Below are 22,348 nucleotides of genomic sequence, written 5' to 3' on the forward strand. Positions count from 1 at the left end.
GCTGGTAGTGGTCGAGTAAAGAGCTTTCACGTGGTTTATGTACTTCTGAGGTACACCTTTCAATAACAGACACTGCCACAGAGCCTCTCGGTCTACAGAGTCAAATTCTGCTTTCAAGTGAAGAACAACTGTCATTGTCTGGCGCCGATAAGCATGCCTGCGTTCTAGAACCTGACGAATAGTGAATATACGGTCTGAGCTGAGAGCAGATAAGTGTCGTCTTTTTCCGAGATCATCTCACTTACACTTGACTTCTTAATTTGTTTCTTCTATTAGTCTGAAAAGCTGTCTGGCGTTGCCTACAGCCGCTGCTTTTTCCATCTGTTTTGCTTTCGTTACCCACCACTGCTCACGAACGTTCCGTAGACTTTTTGTTAGCCTAGATCTGATTTGCTTTCGCTTTTCATCATGTTTGGAGCCTGATAGAATGAGTTTACGAGAGTCTATCAGTATAACAGACTTAGCAGAAATCCATTGGTTTATCGTAACCCCTTGGTTTAAATCACTATTAGATGTCGCTGTTGTTTCCATAGCTGTTCGTATATCTTTCCAAATAACATCTGGGTCAGCCTTGTTTTCAGAATTGCCTAGGTGTGAATTCGTTTGTTTCTGGAATTTACCTTCACCCCTCTTATCACTGAATTCGATTCTAATGGGTCTTGTTAGTGTAGGTTTTCTGCGTCCAGTGAGATGCAGGCAAATGCGTGCTCGTATTAGAGCATGCATGATCAGAGTCTAAACATGTACTCCAAAACGAGCAGCAGTCTTCTATTGAGCCTCTCCAACGGTGACTGATGGAAACATGGTCTATTTGAGTCCATCGTTGGTTTGGTGCAGGAGGTCACCATGTTAGACGATGTCTCTATCTATGCTTAAATTTAATGTTTGCGAAAAATAAACGATTGTCTGAACATAGTTGCAACAGACGATCACCATTATCTGTTCGCTGAACCTGAATACCGAAATACCCATCTAAATGTCTTTCTGTTTGGTTTAAGCTACGTACTTGAGCATTAAAGTCACCTGCAACGTGTACTCTGTCTGAGCGTTTAGCTTTATGAATACGTTCAGAGAGCTTTCTGTAAAAGCCATCTTTCACTTCATCCGGACTTCAGTCAGTGGGAGCGTAGGCAGAAACGACGTGTGTCACTATCCCTCCGAGTTCTGACGGAGCCGTTTAGCCGAACAGCACATAGGCGACTGTTAACATGGATCCATTCTAATGGTGCTTGTTCTGCCCTCATACTTAATGCTATGCCCACAACCGCCAGTCCACGAGATCTAGCAGTCGGGTGGCCAGATACACGGAGGGTGTATCTCGTCGGCTTCCCCTTTAAGCTAGGTGAGGTCAAGTGAATGACCACACTAGGATACTGTATGCGTGTTTCAGAGACACAGCATACATCAATCGTAAGAGATTCTGTGGTCATAGCCAAGAAGACTTGCTGGTTAATTTGACATAGGGTGCGTGCGTTGAAAGCTCTAATGTGTAGTTTGGAGCGAGGTTTCAGTAGATCTGGGACAGTATTTCGCTCACTAGAATCGTTGGCCATAGTGGCATATGAGGAGGAAGTCAAAAGATGAAATTTGGAACTGAAAGTCCAGATAGGAGGGCAATCGACTATGAATATAGTGGTGTTGAGTGCTGTTAGAGGTATGAGGGTGGTTATCACTTCTCGGTTGTCCATACTGTGAGAGGGTTCTTCTAGAGGTACTTGAAAAGAAAATTGAGTTAGAAGTGGTCTTAGTGACCTGAGAGAGTGATCGCAGTGCCCAAGAGACAATTGCTTGGGGCCAGTCACACACGACCTTTTTGTGAGTAATTTTTGTATTAGCTCCATACTTGTTGAGACCTTACAGCCGGAGACGGATATCTGTGGGATAAGGCGAGGTGTGCATTTTTAGGGTCGACCTTTTCTAACTGCAGCCCTTCTTGTGAGAAGGCAGCATCGCTGTTATGCTGGTTGTCTGAAGAAACACCTTACTGCCGTCACACCTCTGTAGTCAGCAGTATGACTTCGCCTTTGGACCTTGGGTTTGCTGCTTTTAGTCTTACCGCTCTTTGACCAACCTGCCTGACATGGTAGGACCTTGATGAACGATTGTTCCAATCATTATAGTCCGATTGCTTCATCACGATAGGCAAGCCCGACCACCACATCAAGGTATCAGCGACGGTCGGGGCATACCTTTCCATTTCTAAAAATTCTGAGTACGTGAATATTCTCATCTACTTTTGTCAACGTCCGAGAGCTGGATAGATTATGTAGATTTTGGAACGGACTAGCTGCATATCGAGTTTCATGGGGATGAGATTCAACGTTATCAAAATTACTCTATGTGACTTCGAGTTATATATATTTATTTAATTATGAAAAAGGTTTGTAATCAAGTTGCTAGTAATAAATCTAGAGTTGATATGAATGAGTAATAAAGTAAGGTTTCACAAACCCATGATTATTTCATTAATCTGGTTAATAAGACAGTCTCATTCATCTTAACTAGGAGCTCTTCTATACATTAAACTAGTTAAACTTATTCTTAATGGGAGAATTTCGCCAAAAGGCAAGCTTCCACTCGAGAACAATTATAGTTAAACTTATACTTTAACTCATTGACATTCACTAGATAGGTTTAATATTTAACAAAATAATGTTAATCAGTGTACTTATTTATTGTCTTTTTCCGAAAATGACCAAATAATTGTAGATGTCAAGTGTGGACGAACTAAACTCCGAAATAAGTGTTTTAAAGTCAGACAATGCTCACGTGCTATGTACAAATACATCTAACCAAACCATTGAGAATAATGCTAACGACATATCTTTAGACTTGGTTTATGTCGCTTCGTGTCCTTCATATTGTACAAGTCTAATCATCGCTCAAAATAGATATGTAATTATTTTTCCTTGTGCAGCATACATTATTGTAATGGAGGTTGGTAGTAGCCGTCAATGCTTCCTAAAAGGTAGGTTTCTATTAAGTATTCATTCCTTATAACATTCATTTTTCATAACATACAACGTTTTAGTGTTAGTTCATGAGCTTATTAGAAATTCAAACCGTGAATAAGTTATGTATTAGTCAAAACATTTTGTTATCGATAGATTTGTTTATGGTATGTTTTAAAAAATCTTTTTCATGGTTCACAACTCAGCTTTATGATTCATAAGGTCACCTGAACTTCATTTAATTCACTTTTCATTGAGTTAGGCCACACCGCTGAAATAAGTGGCATTTGTCACGGTCCAGGTGGTCAAATTATTGCTTCTTGTCAATCTTCAACATTGAGTTCTAATAACTTATGCATTGGTGTTGTTCATGTCTGGCGTATGCCCAACTTACTTCATTATTCACTGCATACTCATAAGCCACTGGGAACAGGAAGGGTCCAAAATGCTCAGTCTTTGAAAGGTTTATGTATGTCAGATCGAGGTGAATTTTTAATTGCTTACGGGATGGATGTTCGCTCACGTGGTATGATAGTTGTATGGGATTTACGGGTAAGTTAATTAATAAGTAATTTTGCTATAGAATTTAACTAGACCAGTGTTCAGTTGTTTAGCTTAAACTTCAATAACGCTATAAATGACATTTTGTTATGCTTTTTGAAGTACTTCTGATTTACTCGTCTCGATCAGTTTAAAGAATCGAATACTGATAATGGATATAGTCTTTAATTATACTGATCTGAATGTTAAAATACTAAATGTACAAGTCTTTCAACTTTCCTTAAAACCAAATTATGTGAAATTAGCATCTTCACAGAAAATTAAATGAAGGAGAATTAGCATAAAGCTTTCAGACAGTGTTTAAGCTTTTAGTTTGATGTCTACTTTCTAGGTTCTTTATGCCTAAATTCAATCAAACATTTAAGCCTCATATATGCTATGCAACTATAAAAAAAATTACGTTTAGATGTTCAGCAAAATTAAAAACAATCAATGATGGAGTTCACATCCTTTATGCGTTTAAACTAAATTTAATTTCACAATGTGAATGCATGCATTTAAGAAGAATACATGTCTTCAGACAGATTTGTATCTCAAGGTCATGTGAAATAAAGACAGACCAACTGTTTCGAGATTTGTTAGGGTGCAACACTATTATAAGGAGTCTTTGTAAATTCTGATTTGGAGGGTGATAAATTAGGTTTAGAGAGAAGATTGTATGGAATAAATGGACGTCAGATCAATGTAGAGTAATTAGTCTTTAAGTAGTTATTATGAGTCACTAGTGATAATCATTGTAAGAAGTAAATCAGAATGATTGAGACTACCTAGAAAACAATATTGATTTTAAGGTTATATCTCTCATGTGAGTTGCTTTCCAATGCTCCTTTTACTTTTCACTATAACTTAAAATTATTTCTTTTGAACCCACACAGTCCCAACCAGGTCAGCACACTAAATACATGGAATGTCATTTTTACATAATGATAATTATGTAATATTTAAATACAATAATTAAACCTTTTTTCAATATTATTTACATTTGCTTACTCTTTCTTCAATCTGTGTTTTTTTTATGTCCTGTTTAGAATCTTCTTCATAGTAGTGTATTACCGTTATTAATCCGTTCAACGATTGACAAGACAATTAGTTGTTTCTGTCTTCTACCAGATTACTATCAACAAAATGATATTCCAGACTCTTTTATACGATTTGCTACTGTATCTGGACTTAATACTTCACATGATACAATGGACTGGAATATAGCAGATAGATATCAGGGTATAAAAAAGAATACATCTAGTGAAATACGATTATGGCGGTTTAAATATGCATCATTAGGACAAGATACCGTTCAAAAATGTGGTATCTCATTTAATGGTACATTAAAAAACAAGTACCATTTATCTTCCTCAGTTGTTTCATTAACTTCAATTATTGTTCCAGCATTACGTCAATCACTAAATTTTGTGAGCTGTTGCATCAAACCTCAAATTCAAAATTTTAATCAGTCTTGTAATAAGTTGAATTATTCACTGTTAGTTGGCTCTTCTACAGGACATATTTTAGAGGTAATTATCAATTTATTAACCTTTTGATTATAGTTGTTCTTAATTAAACCAAATGTTACCAATTTCAATAAACACTAAACTAATATAATCTTTAGATAACTAAAATAACTCATAATGTCATTGAATAAGAAAAAGAGAATTCAGCGAAGAAAATTTTCTTTCTCCCTTTGATGCGGTTCCTTTAACTCTATAGATTATTTTAAAAGACGTATCTTTTGGAGCAATGTGTCCACAATTGATCAAATGCTCTTGTATCGAACTGGTTATCGTTTTACATTCACCTTTTAGGAGCCAAGCTGGATAGTGTTCAGAGATACGTTTGGAAAGCGATCGCTTTGTGCGGCCTATGTAACGTGCTCCACATGAGCAAGTAAGTTTATAAATACACATCGATGTGGCCCAAAGCGAAAGTTTATCCTTAACACACCCCCGAATGGTAGGCCGGCTAGAGAAAACGATTCGAAGCTTGGCTGTGTAGAAAGTTTTATTCAACGTTTTTGAAATCCGTTTATTCAGGATTTCAGCAGCCGTGTCTCCCTTGAATTCCATATTTATAAACAAGGTTTTCTTCTGCACTGTCAAAGTTATTTCTTGCTGACGTCTAGGTGTTAAGTTGCTATCGACGAACCTCGGTGGATAACCGTTTTTGATGAGGGTCTGTCGAAGATGAAGTAGTTCTTCATTTATTGTGTCACTGTAACAGATTCGCTTAATCCTAGAGGATAAAGAGTGAATTAAGTTCCTCTTTCGACTAAGTGGAACCCAACTATGGAAATTCGTGTATTGTCCATTCCAAGTGGGTTTTCTATATATAGATCTTTGTAAATAACCATCAGGCAATCTTTTCAAACGGACATCAAGAAAATGGAAGTCATGGTTCGATTCTGTCTCTAAGGTAAATTGAATTGATGGGTGACAGTTATTGAAAATATTTAATATTTCATTGTGGTCCATGTCATCATCACAAATAATGAAAGTATCATCTATATATCTCTTATATAAATGAAATTTCTCGATTATTGGTCGAAGTGTTGAATTTTCTAGATTGGCCATGAAACAATCAGCCAAAAGAGGACCCAATGGAGAGCCCGTTGCAACTCCATCTGTTTGTCTATAGAAACCATCATTAAATTTAAATTGCACGTTGAGCGTGCATCGTAGGAGTAGTTCTTTAAGATAGTGTTTTGGGATACATATTTCCAGATTATTGTTTTCAATATAGTCACATAAAAGACAAATAGTTTCTGTGAGAGGAACATTTGTAAACAACGAAGTGACATCTAATGAGAGCATTTTCTTACCCATTACGTTGATATTTCTGATTGAGTCGACAAATTCAAAGGAATCAAGAGCATTGTATTTGTTGATATGATTTTTAACAGGTTGTAAAATGTCAACTAACCATTTAGCAATAGAGTGATATGGAGAGTTGTTCATATCAAGTATTGGACGTAAAGGGATATTATTCCTATGAACTTTTGGGAGTCCATATAGTCTAGGTATAACAGAACCCGATGGTTTGAGATGTTCAAAGAGGTCACAATTGATAATGAACTCATCTTTCATCTTCTTTAGGATTTTAATTAGCATCTGTTCGATTTTTTCAGTTGTGTCATTTTGGACGGTTTCTTTAGAGAATTTGACCGGATCAGATAGTATCGAAGATATTTTGGAAATATAGTCAAGGCGATCCATAAGTACAATTCCTGCACCCTTGTCTGGGCGACATAATACTAAGTCCTGATTTTTCCGAAGATCAGATAATTGAGATTTATGTTTTTTTGTGAGTAAGCGACTAACTGTAGGGATTTTATTTACATATTGATTACAACAGTCTACAAGAGTTGTTTTGAAATGCTCAAAATCTTTATTAGATACTGGAATAAGGTCATTTGTTTGACGAATAAGGCTTTTAAACAGGATTTTAGCGTTCAATTCATTAATGTTAGTAAACGTACTACAAAATTTAGGACCAAGGGATAATGCTTGTAGCTGAATAGTCGATAATGTTATGCTTGAATAATTGAAAACATATTTCTCTGGCGATTCGGGAAAAGAAGCTTGAGTCTCCGTCTGTTTTAAACTTTTCATTAATTTCAAAGTCACATCTTCCGTACGATTTTTGCTAACAGTATCAATGTAATCCTTAAATTTGAAACGTTGATCTTCTGACAAATCAAATAACGTGTGTGAACGTAATGAGATATTCCGTTCCAATATAATCTTTCGTAAACAGGAGGCCGAAACTATCTGTTCTATCTCAACATAGAGCAAGTGGTCGTGTTACTTCGCTAGTATAAATACCCTATTTATTACGTGAAAATTGCATAACTTAACTTTATTTTTATTAAATAACTATTACTTTAATGTACAGTTTCCTCCGCGTTTCGTCAGTTAATTTGGGTATTTGTTAAACCAGTCCTGTTTCTATTTTCCCTTGCATAAAACTGTTCGTTTATTGTTTATTCTTAGGGAACAAGAAGGAAAATTGGTGCAGAATAACATGATTTGATTTTATTTCTTTAGGTTCTCATCAGATGCTTACAACCTATAATATTTAAAACCTAAAGTTATTACAGATATTGATGTACTTGTAAACACGGGGGTGATTAGAGATGAATTTTGGTATCATGATGAAGCGAAGATTCCAATAGAGTTATCAAGGTCATAAAAGTTTTTTTGTTTCGGATAAATGAATGAAGTTTGAGAGGGAAAGTTCCAGAACATTGAAATAGTTACTAGAACTCATGTAGTTAGATGATTGTGCAATGAATTAACTAAAAACATGTTAATGATAATAAAGAGAGATGTGATTTGAAATCAGTCAGTTATGAATTGAAGGAAAATGACAATGATGTAATCAAACTTCAAAAAGAGTTTAAATGATGAATGATGCAATAAAAAGGATGTAATGTTACCAGGGAGAAGAATGATTTATTACTGTTTCTTTCTAGACACATATATCTGGTTTTAGAAGTTTGATTGCTATCGCTTCCTCAAATTTCGGAAGGTTGGAGTTTGACTGTTGATTAATCACCTTGAAAGACTTCAATATATCCACTTGACGTCCTGTATCAAGGAGATGTCTCGAGATGACACTACGGAATACTTTTAATCCACTTGACCTTAGAATTTTTGGAATATGTCCTTTGAATCAGACGTAGGCTCTCCTTTTTGTTCTATCAATTTAACTGCTTTGGCGGATACATGTGAATTTGTATACACAGTTGATGGTAACATACAAGAAAGGGTTACCTATCGGTCTTTGTTTGTGTTAAAGGACATATTGTTTTTGACATGACAATTAGTCTAGCTGTAAGATAAGTCTTTGTCAATACAGTTTTTAGTCACATACTGATTGACCCTGTCACATCATCACCTTTGAATTTAAGTTGAATAAAAATAGGTTTTTTATCTTCACGTTTCGCATATTTCTCAATAAATTTCAGTAGGTGTCTGTTGTTCGTTAAACATCTTTTAACATTCATTAGTTTCTCCTTCAGTGTATTGGCAGCACATATTCTTTCTGTTTTGTGAAATAGTGTTTTAACAAGTGCATTTTTGTAACTGATTGGACAGAAGCTATTAAAATTGAGATGTGTCATTCCATGTATCTTTCGTATAAGCTGAACATTGAACTGTGCCATTCTTCCCTCGTTTTATTGCAATATCGAGAAAATGGGACTTGTTTTCATTTTCATGTTCCATAGTAAACTGATTATTTGGATGGGCTTTGTCGAAAAGTTTCAGCAGATTTGTTGCATGTTGTTGATTATTACATACGATGAAGGTGTCATCAACATACCCTGAGTAATACACCATTTCACCAATTGCTCCTTTGATCTTGGTTCTTGCAAGATTAACGATGAAAATATCTGCTAGGATGGGACCTAACGGACTTCTCATTACTACCTCAACAAAATCAATACAGAAACTCAAGTTGAGAATTTATTTGATCAAATGAAAGAGTTGCACCAAATTAGTAAAGAGAAGAAAGGCTGGTTCAAATCTAAGCTAGTAAATGTCGCGAACCAATACCTTGTTTCACACATACCACAGTCTAAAATAATAAACAGTAAAACCAACAATTTGTTTGTAAATAAACATTGAATTAATGGTTTTGTGGCATTATAAAAGTTGTTTATGTTATATGTCTTTTGTAACTATTGCAGTTAATGAACTTCCAATCCTCCTTTTAGGTAGATTTAAATCTTTTTTGTATTTCGAATGTGTATCAATTAACTGAAAAATTACAAGAAGGAAAATCAACAGAGCATTCAAACACTGTCGAATTGCAACTTGCAGCTTTTAGAGAATTTAGAAACAATCAGTGGGTTTTAAATTTTTCAGATGATTTAAATCATTCGAAACCTAACTTCGTTTCAATTGCCTCTCTGCATTGGATAACTCCTGGAATTAATTTTTCTTTAGGCTGGTTAACCGTGTGCACAAAAGATGGTCGTCTGTTTTTATGGGAACCTAATAATTCACTAAGTTCAGTTACTCTTTCAGTAAAATATCCTTCGATGATTTCTGCTCTCGATTCATCTTTTAGTGAAAAAGGTACTTTAAATGGAAATGCACAACATCAAGTTTATATTTCTGTAGCAACATGTTCTGGCGGTCTTGCTTGTCTCGATCTTAATTTCGAATTCGATTTACATAAAAATTCTATGGAAAATAATGAGACTGATGTTATAAATGAGTTTAAATTATTAAACTGTTCTCCTAGACGGATTCTTTCATGGCAGGCCTACGGCCCAATTATAGCCACAGATCTGGTTCATATAGATAAATTACAATCGCAGTGTATATTGGCTACCTTAAGTATTGATGGGTACGTTTTTTCCAGATTTCAAAAGTTTATTCATTTCACCTTATTGTATAATATTTAAAAATATTTTAGGAATATTGTAGCTATAACAAGAAATCTCATCATCAAAATAACTTCATACCAAAGTCATTTTTGTGCTACAATCAACTTACGATGTACACTTCAACTCTGATATAACAGATCAAACGTCTAGGTTAATTTTATTCCGGGTTCCTTTGAAAAAAAAACAGTTTGTTGTGAAGAATTTAAGTATAAATACACTTGGGGTTAAAGAAGACGACACCTAAAACAGCTGCTAGATAGTTTTTAACCCCATAATTAAGGTGAAATACCTATTTTGTCCATTTATATTGCTTTAATTTGTAGAGGAAAGATACATAGGAAGACTAAATTTTCAATATTTTTGTGAATACCTGGTTGAAGAGGTAAATGGTTGAAAACAATATTATCAACTTACCTCAAAACAAAAGAACGTTTTATAATTTGTATTTATGAAAATCTGGGTTTCCCATCAATTCTCTGCCAAAAGAAGCTTATTGGATGACTAGATGTACTTTAAATTAAAGTACCTAGGATATTTAAGATTATTACAGGGTATTATTTTAAATATTGTCACTTTCGTGTATAGCACTGGCTTTTAATGTATCATTTCGTTCTATTTTTAATTTTTCAACTATTGTAATGAATAAGAGATCAGGCGGGAACAACCATTTCATTGTTTAATACACAATTACAGAATATCTTCGTGAAATAGAAGAACCATACATTAAATACTTCATTTACGAATCTTCCATCATTTGTCCTTCACATTTTGTATAATTTTAACCACTTTCGATTGGCGTTACATACTACTTATGTCTGTTGGCATGTGTAGTAGACATCACATTGTAACTATATATTAGTGATAATCCTTTCACTGTGATTTCCAATCAATATTTATCATTTTAATGATTAGTTTATTAAGACAATGATTAATTATTAGGAGTATTATTTGTAGTTAATATTTCATATTTTCCATTTGCTGACCCATATAAAACTTAAACAAACAATATTTCTTGACAAAATGAACTTCTGTGTTAATATATGAACTTGTGTCGCATTTTGTTTAATTAATTGATGATGAAAAAATCAGTCATAAGTAACATGGAATTAGTAACTTTTTTAGTGGTAGTAGTAATGATTAGGCTTGGATAATATGATTTGAGAAGAAACAATAAATTCGCGGAATAAAAAAGGTAGTTATAGATTTTACGATCTAAGGAAAGATAAAGAGTTAATGAGTCTGCGCCATCTGTATCTAAGACCAATTATGATCCATGTCACTCAGAGTCTTCAAAGATTGGTCAAGATTATTATGAAGATCCCAACTAGGCGGTCTACACTTGCTAACATGCCTCAGTCCAACAAACAGTAACTTCGTGTTTGCTTTAGTCGTTCGTAGATTTCTTTCAAACTATCAAGATGATGAAAAATGCTTAACTCTAATATGGAATTTTTATATTTTTTAAAATATTATTTTAATTATTGTAAGTTATAAGAATATATGATAAATCCTGACCGGTTGAATATTAGAAATATGTTCTTGCTTTGTTGAAAATGATAATGTTATGGGAATAATCTGTTTGAGTAAGGAGGAATTGTTGGTGAGCTAATTATTTGGTTTACTTTTTTAAAATAATGAAGCGAACTTAGAATTCGGCATATTTCATTTCGTCCAACGTTTACCAATCAATTTGAAGATATCGAAATGAAAAGAATAAATGTTGACGAAAGCTACACAAACAGAGAACTTGTAGAAAACCCATTAATCGACCTAATTATATCAGATGAAACACCAGCTTGTATTGCTATTCAACCGAAATCGAATTGGTCAGAATTAAACTTGGAAGATGTGGATATATCTTGGATTCAAATTGCATGTGGTTATTCTAAAACTGGTCTAGTACGTGTCTTCTCTCCAGCCAACACACAAATGTTATATGAATTAAATTTTCATAACGATTATGATGTAACAGGTATTTTATTCCTACAGTGCAACAAAGTAACCATTTATGCTATAATTATCCCCTTTTTAATTTAAACTATTTACAACTGATAGGTAATCATTTGATGACTAGTGCGATTGATGAGTTTCTTCAGTACTTTTGTTACGTCTTTTTTGGACAAGTCAATTTGGAGGTTGGAAACAATCTTTATGTGCCGGTTTACTATCAAAGTTATTAGGTTATCTCCAGTTTGTATATATTTTGTCTCGTTAGATACTCAGACAAATAAACCAAAAGTTCGTGTGAAAGTTAACAGACCTCGCATTTTTCAAACTGATTTCAATTTTCTAATATTTATTTACAAAAATGGTGCATTATTTACATCAACTACTGAAATATGATTATATTAATGGTTAGCGTATTGTATCTGTAGGTTAAGAGAGCTAAATTCGTTATTTACACTTGAGATTATTTTTGGTGAGAATGACCAACGTTAGTAAGGTAAGAAACTGCAAACATTATGTCCTAAATTATTAATCTCATTAAAAGAATCAACTTCTTAGTGAGATAAATAAATAATGCAATAATTTTCCCTAGGAAAAGTTGCCTAGCTGAATCTTTTTGTATAAATGCTTCCAGCCTCATTAGCAGTGTTGATGTTTTACTGGATCACCTAGACTAATTAAAAATTCGAATTGTAACATTCATTTGTTATACTTATACCGAAGAGTCTGAAGAACTAAGAACACACTTGATGAAATAAACTTGTGTACTCTAATTGATGAAAAATTTATTGCCTATTCTTTAACGATTCCATTCAGTGATGATGACGATTATTCTGAGTACACATAGTCTGATATACAATTTGGATCATATTTTGTGACTACTTATAAGTAACTACTTGTGTAAAGAGACAATTTCATTTTGCCCATTTTATTTCATCTATTATATACAGGTTCATTGTATAGCACACCTGCCTAAATTTTCATTTACAGATCATATGTTTAAATTCATCATTTTCGATCATTGTGCTCACCAAATATTCATCTTACGAGTTCTATTTTTTGATAGTTATAAAACATTTTGATTTCGTCTGGACAATGGTTTCCGAAAAATTCTTGTCTCGCTATTTATCATGATCTGATAATGTAAATATTAGGATTTTAACATAAGTAAGAGAAAGAGATAATGCTTAATCATAGTTCTGGAATTTAGTTGAAACCACCTTGAGGACATCTTGATTCTTTTTCCTTATTCGAAAATTTCAGTGGAATGATTCACAAAAATGTATATTTTTTACGTCAACAGTGAACATTTTTATGTTTTCTGTAAGTACTTCAGTCTTGAACTAAACATTATTTGTACGGACAAGTCTTGGCTATGTTTCTAGCAAACGTTGCAAAGAAATATCTCTCTATCCCATTTTTCTTCACATTCGAGTTCACTTGTCTGTAATTTATAGATCAGTATTTTCCTCACTAATCTAACGTCGTTTAAGTATATGATAAAGTTTTCCTCATTAAAATTCATAATCGTACAATTGACAGCCATCATCCTGGTTTGATATATGGTCCACGGTTTATAAGTCGCTTTCTCAATCCTATTTGAAACAGAAATATAGTTAGCATTGACAAAGATTCACATTGAATTTCCAAAAGCAAAATAATATTTGTTTAAGTAGTTATTTTTAGTAATCAATCAAATAGTATGGAAATAACACAAAATGTGTTAAATTTCATACTAAAGTCATTTTGATAATAACATGAAGAGTGCAAAAATTTAAAAAAGGTCTTATGATAATTTCATAAGAGAGATAATGATTGGTAGAGCTCAAATAAAAAGTAATTTTACTATGAAAATTCCATATAATTAACTTAATCAAAGAATGGTAAGTAAAGACGAACAGTGGCTAGCAGTGGAATCCAGGACGCGCGTTTCGTCCTATTTGCAACTCGTCAGCTGGATGTATCTGCATCTCAGAGTTGATGTTCACTCTGAGAGTCGAACCCAGTACCTTTCGCTCCAAACGCCATCGCGTTATCTACTTTACCACTGAGTCCTGATAACCACTTGCTTGTGGAATGGGGTGAAGTTTAAATTCACTCAGTATTGTTTGTTTGAATCTACCCGTTGATGTTTTAGGATTGCAACTGGTCAGTCTCTAATTGGCATATGTGCATACTGTGTGTATTGCCTCGATATAGCCTAAATTCACAAGCATGGCAAGCAAAGATGGACAATGGCTAGCAGTGGAATCCGAGACGCGCGTTTCGTCCATCCAGCTGACGAGTCCCAAATATATATATATATATTAATATATATAAACAGCTATTGTTATGTCCTTAACTTATACGATTATCGCGAAATACAATTGCCAATTTAGATACGCTAACTTATACGACCAAACTAATGACACATACGCCAATATGAGCAGCCTAGAGGCCCGATTGGTCATTTTTCTGCCTATCCCTGCCTGTTAAGTCCTAACGTTTATACAATAAAAATACATGTATAAAATTAGTCCATACGTAAATCCTAACGGTTACTATTCATTTATTCTCGCCCGGATATAACAGATACAGTAGTATATTATAGCGAAATGAAATTAGACCAGTTCATAAAGTGTTCAAAAATTTCAGATATCCAAAAATTGTTGGTTATGTAATAGTTGAAAAGTTTATGAAAAAATAATAAGATAAAAAACTGTTTACTTAATAAGAAATGGTAATTGTTCCCTTGACAATGATGAATGATTAATTTTTGTATAAATCATGTTTTTCATTAACATTTGTTTTTGTTCTTCATTGCCAAAAATAAAAATTATAGCCCTACTCTACTCACCATGTGGCAACTATTTGTACACTTCAGATAGTTCTGGTCAACTAGCAGTTTGGAAAATTATACATGATGATAAACAGAGATTATATGAAAGTCAATTAATCCATTCATTAAATTATCAGATTGGTATATTTAATATAATTAAACCTACGATGACAATGATGAAACAAGATAATCATTTAATGTTGTCAGAAATTAGGAAAAGTATTATTACTGTATCGTCTAAAGGATTGTATATTGCTTATATGGGACCTCGTTTAGATATGCTTACTATTGCCAAAGGAGTTAGTGCTTTAACTGTGCAACAAATTGATTTAACCTATTTGATATTAAAAGTGAGTTTTCTTCACTATTTGATTCAATTTATCATCAAGCCAATCACAGTGTTATTGCCGTTTGAAGTAAAAATCTGTTTAATTTATAAACGAAGAGGATGGCCAGTGGCTTAAAGACTTATCTTCCAACTTTTGATTTTCAAGTTCAATTTTAATCGAATCACTTCAAAGTAAAAAAGGTAACTAGATATTAAGTTGCTCCTAAAGAAACATGTGACAACTTGTCACATTTATTTGGAATCAGTCACTTGATTTCAATTAGATTCTAGGATTCTTTTTTTATTATTGAAAGTCAGAATTGTACTAAGCTTCAGGAATAGTTCTTGGTAAAATATAAAATGATTAATTTAAAAGCTTATTCGTCTGTTTCATTTGTAATCAGAAGACATTTCTAGTATATATGCACCCTCGTGTTACGGAAATATATTTTATTTAATATCTATATAATACATTGGCAAACAAACTAAATAAAAACATTACTAAAATGTTTGCAAGGAAATATTTTTCTGCCGCATTACAAATGCTTGTTTGTAATTTACACTATTTAACCATGACTGTCTTTCAATCAAATGCTGGCCTGTTGTAGAACAATTCATTGAGCGATATTACAATTTATAGAAAATTCTAAAAAAACAAGGATAAGGCAGTAGATGATGTTGTAGCTCTATTCACGGTGTCTGTCCATTCCTCACTTAGGTATGCTAAGTCACCGTTTTCTGTGATTTGTAATTCTAGTTAGAGCAAGAATAACTTGAAAAAATCATTATTTTTCTCCCGTTCACTTAGTTGTCATTCTTCCAAAAATATATTTGTTTAATAACATATTATTTGACTCCTATTGATCTTCTCTTTGTATGCTATTGTGTGATGGGATATATATATGTATAATAGACTAAATATACTCATTGAGATATAAATTAAGAAAGATTATTCAGCGAAACGTTCTCTTTTCGTTGAATTTTATTTGCACAACTATACAATAGAAAATAAATGCTTATTTTTCAAGATGATAATAATTACAATGATAGTGATTTAAAAAATTCTGTTAAACATGGTAACAGTGCGGTAGAATAAACAAAGGTATTATTTTCTATATATTAAATACATATTTACATGAAGTTCCGTTTATGTCTGAGATTTACTGTCCCTTTGAGTTAATTACAGATTTAGATTTTAATGCTTGAATTATTACGTTCTTCATATTTTTATCTAACATGAAAACATATCTGTTACTACCGATTTTCTTCAAAAAAAAAATTCTAATTTCAATTTTTTTCCCAGCATTTTCCAAATAATCAAACAGAATCAACACTGAGTCAAGATAATAACTCAATCAAGTCATTGAATTTTATTCAGTTTTACTCTGAGTGTAATAAAACTAAAAATTTTAATCACTACAATGGTACTAGTTATGATGACAGTAATGATGATGAGTTTTTGTTTATCTGTACATCTCAAGGTTATCTGTTTAAATTCAGCTTATTGGATAACAAAATGATAGGTTGTGCAGAATTCAATGTAGTATCAAATTCTAAGACAACAGTTTATATAAATGCTGTTAAAATTACTCCTAATGGTCAAACTTTATTATTGGCTGAATCATCTACTCCATTTATATACATAACTTCAACTAATCTCTATCCATTATATGAAAATATCAGTAACAGTAATGATAAAAATAATATTAATAAAACATTAAATCGAAGTATAATTTATCGAAAATTCATTGGTCATATTTATCCGATTGACAATTTCTACATAACTTTAGGTGGACGATATTGTATAAGTATTGACAAAGGTTACTGGTGTCAAAATCTTCATTTTATGAAAACTAACACGAAATCTGATATATGTAAAACTACTATTACAAAGGAAATAAAAGCAAGTAGTATATTTATGTGGAAATTCGATTCTACACAAAGATCACATGAAATAAAAGGGGAAAATAATTCCAATAATGATGCAAACATAATGAAAGATAAATTACAAACAAGAGAAAATTCAACTTTCACTCGACCATTTTTATCTAATGAATGTGAGGATAAATCATTCACACCAAATAATCAATGTAATACAATCGAAACAAATATTAATAATGATATTAATATCACTTTCAGTAAAGTTGTCAATAAAGACGGAATAAATAAACAAGTAAATATACAATGTAACGATTGTCCATTATCTCATCGACACTGGACTGTTTATGCGAACAGTAAATTATATGCTACAAGAAAATTCAAGCCAAACTTATTGGATCAATTGAAACTTACTTTAATTAATGAAAATTGTATGAAAGGATTAGCAGTTGGGTTTGGTTGTCTCAATCATATGATTGATAATTTGATATGGGATTCGGACACTGGTATATTTATTTACACTTATGAATCTTTGCTTGTAATTGAAGAATTAGAAACTGGTCTACAATTAGCATATCGGTCTATGGTACTAAGTAGTTTAGGTTGTACAACAAATTTCGCTGGAGAAATTTTTAATTCAATCGCCTTAGCTCCAAATAAATCAACGCTAGTTATTGGTTCAACAAATTATTGGGATTTTAATGAAGGTAACGCCAATTGTACAAGTATTTCTTCATTTATAACTGTACCAATTAAATTCAATGTTCATAATGGCAATCGTCAACCAAACCATTTGTCATCAGCATTTCCAACATTGAAATGTGATCAGAGTAAAAGGTTTTTATTGTCTACCAATAATAGTTCCATTAAGAAGGTGATCGATTCAGATTCTGTGATGGAAGTCAATTCAAATGTTTATGGCATTTTATTGACTATGACATTTACAATCGATTCCCGATATCTTATTACAATTGAAGATTATCACACAAATGAAGTTAAATTGTGGTCAGTGCCCAATTGGACCTTATTATCAACAGTTAATATTGACGGATATTTTAATCAGATATTATGTTCTCCATTGTTTGGTAATGAGTTTATTACAATTGGTGCTCAGCTAAATCAGATTGATAATGATAATGTCAAGTTATTAAATCATGAAAGTTCTATTCTGTTTTGGAAATTCGATATTAAATACTCCACCCATACTAATTATGAAACTGTTAACATTAACAATGTGAACAGTAATAATTTAGTGAATGCAAAAAATATACTTTCATATACAAAAGGAAAAAATTGGTCATTCAACGAAAACAAATTTTTGTACAATACAGAGTTCTGTTCTGCAGCATATTTAAAAATTACAACTAAATACGAATACTATACTACCATACCTAAAATGACCTTACTAATTCTTGTATCAGACAACTTTGGAAACATCAGCATATGGGATGTGAACAGTCATATGTGCTTACACAATTTCTCTGCAGAATGTAGTGAAGTTAGTTGAGAGTCTACTAATTAATTGTTTTATTTCATAATATAATAAAAACAACATATTTGTAATATGCCAATGAGTAGAAAATTAAATCCTTATAGTGTAAATCACAAATCAATCCAAGCTACATCACCAATAAAATAACCCTGAAAGCGTTGAACGGCCGTTTAATCTTAGTATGGGACTCCTCAGAAGTGTGCACCCAAAACCCTGCATCCACAATTCGATCTTATTACCTTCGGTCTCGCGCCCCAAAGCTCAACTTCTAAAACATTGAGGACGGGACCAAATTTTGTTAGTGTTTGACTTTGATCAATTCACAATATTGCGTGACATTGATTTATTGCCTGATAATGATACTTATCTAATATCCTTGCCTTTCATCTCATAATAGCGTCTTTCATTATTACAAGCAGCTTAAAAATAAAAATGTCTACGTTAGAATTGTTTGATTACACTGATGATGACGTTTACATAGACCCAACAAAATTACCACTTTTTATTTGGATTACACTAATTTAGTTGATTCAAATTATTTCAAGCACTATGTTATCAGACAGTACTTGTAGAAAAGTTCCAATCCGCTTTTTAAATTGCTTATCTTCATCAACACATTAGGTGTTTATAAAGATATTTATATGCGCTGATATTTTATCAAATTTGAGTGTCTGTAATGGAATTTTTTATGATTCCTTTATCTTTAGACCTCAAGCATCTCACTATGTTTCGAAAGGAACTGTGCCATCACTCCGTTAGGAATGGTATATATGTTTTTATTGACAGTTTTTAAATAAAGTCCTGCACCCAGAGAACTAAAAGACAAGGTCTTTTGTTCTCCAATAATAGCTTAGGATCACAATAACTTCATCCAATAATCTATTTTTCAAATCAACTACGCTATGAGTTTAAAAAAATTGTCAGCGTTTCACCATTTTCTTTGTGTCCCCAATCTCTGCTTTCTTTTAATCTTAAGAACCCACTCTACTATTTTGTGATGAAGATTATCAAGTCTTTCTTTTAATTATGTTTATTTCCTCTATAAAAAGCGAAAATTAATAAAATCTAATCGTTGCGTTCATTACAATCTTCACGTTTATTTCGTTTCATTTTTATTCCTTTTTTTCCCAGATTAGTGTTATCTCCTCCAGTGGTCCATGTGGTTTTGTTACAGGTAATGTAAGTGGTTCATTACGCTTTTGGCGATTAGAAATAGAATACTCCAATTATGAACAACATTCAAACAATCAGCTTTATTCATCCCACAACAATAGTGATGTTAGTCGTAACAGGATTAAAAATATTGAAGTAAAGCAAATTAAATCTATTAATCATTTTGATAATGAAGTAATTTTATCAGCATGCTTTGATATAGAAGGACAGATTGGTGTTATAAGTACAAGTGGCTGTAATCTATGGTAAGTATTCAGTGATATTCAGCCTATCTTTTAACTTGAAATCGGTAATTGTTAATTGTCTATAAAATATAATTTTTACATCGTAATCATTATCATGTGTTATAATGTTGATACATTACCATCGGTTTACCTCTCTATATTTTTTTATAACTTGTTAGTTATTGATTTTATTAGTTTCCCTGCAGTTATAATCGAATTTCTATCTATTCAGTTTGAATAGCTTATGGATACAAATAATGAACAAAGCATTTTAGGTGTTTTTGATATAGATAGTTCAAGACTATATGTTATCACGGGTCCACGACCCTAGTAAAGATCAAACACGATACCTTTAGGTTTCGCTACGAATGCATAACCTTTAAGTCACTGACATGATATACAATTTTTCATGCCTGTAACTTCAGTATGATTTCTTATACTAGGGCGAAACAGTCCGTTACTTCTTGGTTTTCATTAATTGTTTACATATTGTCAATTCGTGGCAAAACTTCACAAACGTCGACAATCCCCACCCCCTATACACACACACACACACACCAATAAACTAATTATTTTATTAATTTTGTTTTACTTATAATAATAACTTGCTATCGTTCTCTCGAATCAGAGCTTGTAATCAGAATTTAATTTTGAGTTATTTGTTCATAAAATATTTTCCCAATATAAATAATACGCATAAAATTCTGTTGAATTCCCTTCGTTGTGGTGTTAGAAATTGTGATAATTTGATTGATATGACGGGACAAAAAAGCATAATTACATTCTTTCACTCATTTTGATTTTTATTCAACATTACTTCTGTTCTAATTCAATGTGATAATTACTCTGTGTAGTGTTTGTTTTGTTTTTCGGTATGATATTTTTATTCTCTATAACATTAATTAGTTTGAGTGTGATGTTTGTTTGACAAACGAGATTGTACGTATTAAATTAACCTAAACTATACTCAGCATGACACGCAGCATTTGATTTGCCGAAATTCAAGGTATTTTTCATATATGTAACCTTTTCCTTATTAGTAAACAAAATGAGTGTACAATCAATATATTAATTAGTGCATTTCCGAATACGGTTATCGTTGTGTTTTGATGTTAATAAATTTTCACTTGTACTAGTCTTGGTATTTTTACTTCGCGTCGTGAGAAATGCAGTGGTTCTGCGTTTTACATGTGTAAATAATAAGCGATTTTGACATAGAAATCAGAGATGACTAGATATAACAGTTGGAGACGCAGCCATAACATTACCAAATACCTTTGTCCTAGTTTATTCAATGCTGAATGACTAAATGATTGTCAAACGAAAATGTAAAACTGTCTAACAATCATACCTGGCAAATATTTATCAATAGTGTTGAAACTTTTATTTTTTTTCATAGGGTATTCTGTAGGATTCAGATGACTAGCCTCTCTCAGCTTAACAATGCTTAGAATATTGTCTGCACATCATGTTTAGGAATATAGATCTATTATTTGGGTAGGTTGGTACTTGACTGTAATGCCAAAGGAAACAAAACTGTCAACCTGATAAATCTTGAAAATAAGATACTATTCAATACCTGCATAAAAATCATAAGTTATTATAAAGCACGTATTCTGTAAATTAATTAATCTTGATATACATCTTCAAATTATTTTGTTTGATGATATTTTCAAGGTATGTGGATTGGTCTGAAGTTGAAGAATTGACAACTCACGAAATTTCACCTCTAAATCATTCATTATCAAAAATGCAAGATTATTTAACACTTTTAAGTAGTGGATATAAAACACCAATTATTGGATTAATTTGGTGGACAAAATCTCAACAACAATTATTTAATGAAAACTTTCTGGATAACAATGATTTCAGTCATATGAATGATATTCTGATTACTTGTACATCAGATGGAAATATACGATTATGGAATCCGGAAACTTGTCAATTAATTTCTGAATTAAAGGTTATTTCATCAGATGATAATTTATATTAGGATTTTGTTTAATTTCTCATTGGAAATTGTTTCATGTTTACATAATTGTAGTAATCATAATATATTTCATACTAAAAGTTTTTAAACGAAACATCGTTTATTATTTGGCTAACATTAGATTGCCAGTTTAATCATTAACTTTGTTCTACTTTCATTCGTGGTGTAGATATGAACCTTCATGTTGAAACACAGTTCAATAATTCACTTTGTATGGGATGCAGATACACCCGGCTGACGAGTTCTGAAAAGGACGAAATGCACGTCCTGAATTCCACTGCTAGTCATCATCCATCTTTGTTTACAATCCAATAAGTTAAAATTATTCAATCAACTTCAAGATCTGTATATGAAGAGTAATTTGATTAATGGATTCTAATTTTAAATTAGGTCATGATAAGCTACAGATAGTTACTGTAGGTCAAAATCTGAATTGATTCTTTGGTATGAATACATACAAAAGGGGAATTTCCTTGTTACTAGGATATTAAATAAGCACAAATGTCGAAAAGTAATCCATAACTCAATAGTGACCGATTACAAGTTTATTTAGTCTTATCATGTTAACCAAATTCAATCGACCATTTCGGAATATGAC

At 32.3% G+C, this 22,348-nt stretch overlaps 1 protein-coding gene across 1 annotated transcript in view; it reads left to right on the forward strand.

Moving 5' to 3' along the window:
* Smp_156300 (hypothetical protein) overlaps nucleotides 1–22,348 on the forward strand; it is a gene marked incomplete at both ends in the record, with an annotated part of 39,029 nt that overhangs the window by 5,955 nt on the left and 10,726 nt on the right. Inside the window, 11 exons of the mRNA XM_018799415.1 lie at nucleotides 2,710–2,968; nucleotides 3,214–3,503; nucleotides 4,541–4,733; nucleotides 4,794–5,023; nucleotides 9,223–9,860; nucleotides 11,541–11,872; nucleotides 14,669–15,015; nucleotides 16,297–16,681; nucleotides 16,784–18,369; nucleotides 19,495–19,781; nucleotides 21,438–21,723. Of these exons, the coding sequence (XP_018651206.1) occupies nucleotides 2,710–2,968; nucleotides 3,214–3,503; nucleotides 4,541–4,733; nucleotides 4,794–5,023; nucleotides 9,223–9,860; nucleotides 11,541–11,872; nucleotides 14,669–15,015; nucleotides 16,297–16,681; nucleotides 16,784–18,369; nucleotides 19,495–19,781; nucleotides 21,438–21,723 (4,833 nt within the window). The remainder of the gene's footprint in view (nucleotides 1–2,709; nucleotides 2,969–3,213; nucleotides 3,504–4,540; nucleotides 4,734–4,793; nucleotides 5,024–9,222; nucleotides 9,861–11,540; nucleotides 11,873–14,668; nucleotides 15,016–16,296; nucleotides 16,682–16,783; nucleotides 18,370–19,494; nucleotides 19,782–21,437; nucleotides 21,724–22,348) is intronic.

The sequence above is a fragment of the Schistosoma mansoni genome, chromosome 3 (genome assembly GCF_000237925.1).
Source record: "Schistosoma mansoni strain Puerto Rico chromosome 3, complete genome".
NCBI lineage: Eukaryota > Metazoa > Platyhelminthes > Trematoda > Strigeidida > Schistosomatidae > Schistosoma > Schistosoma mansoni.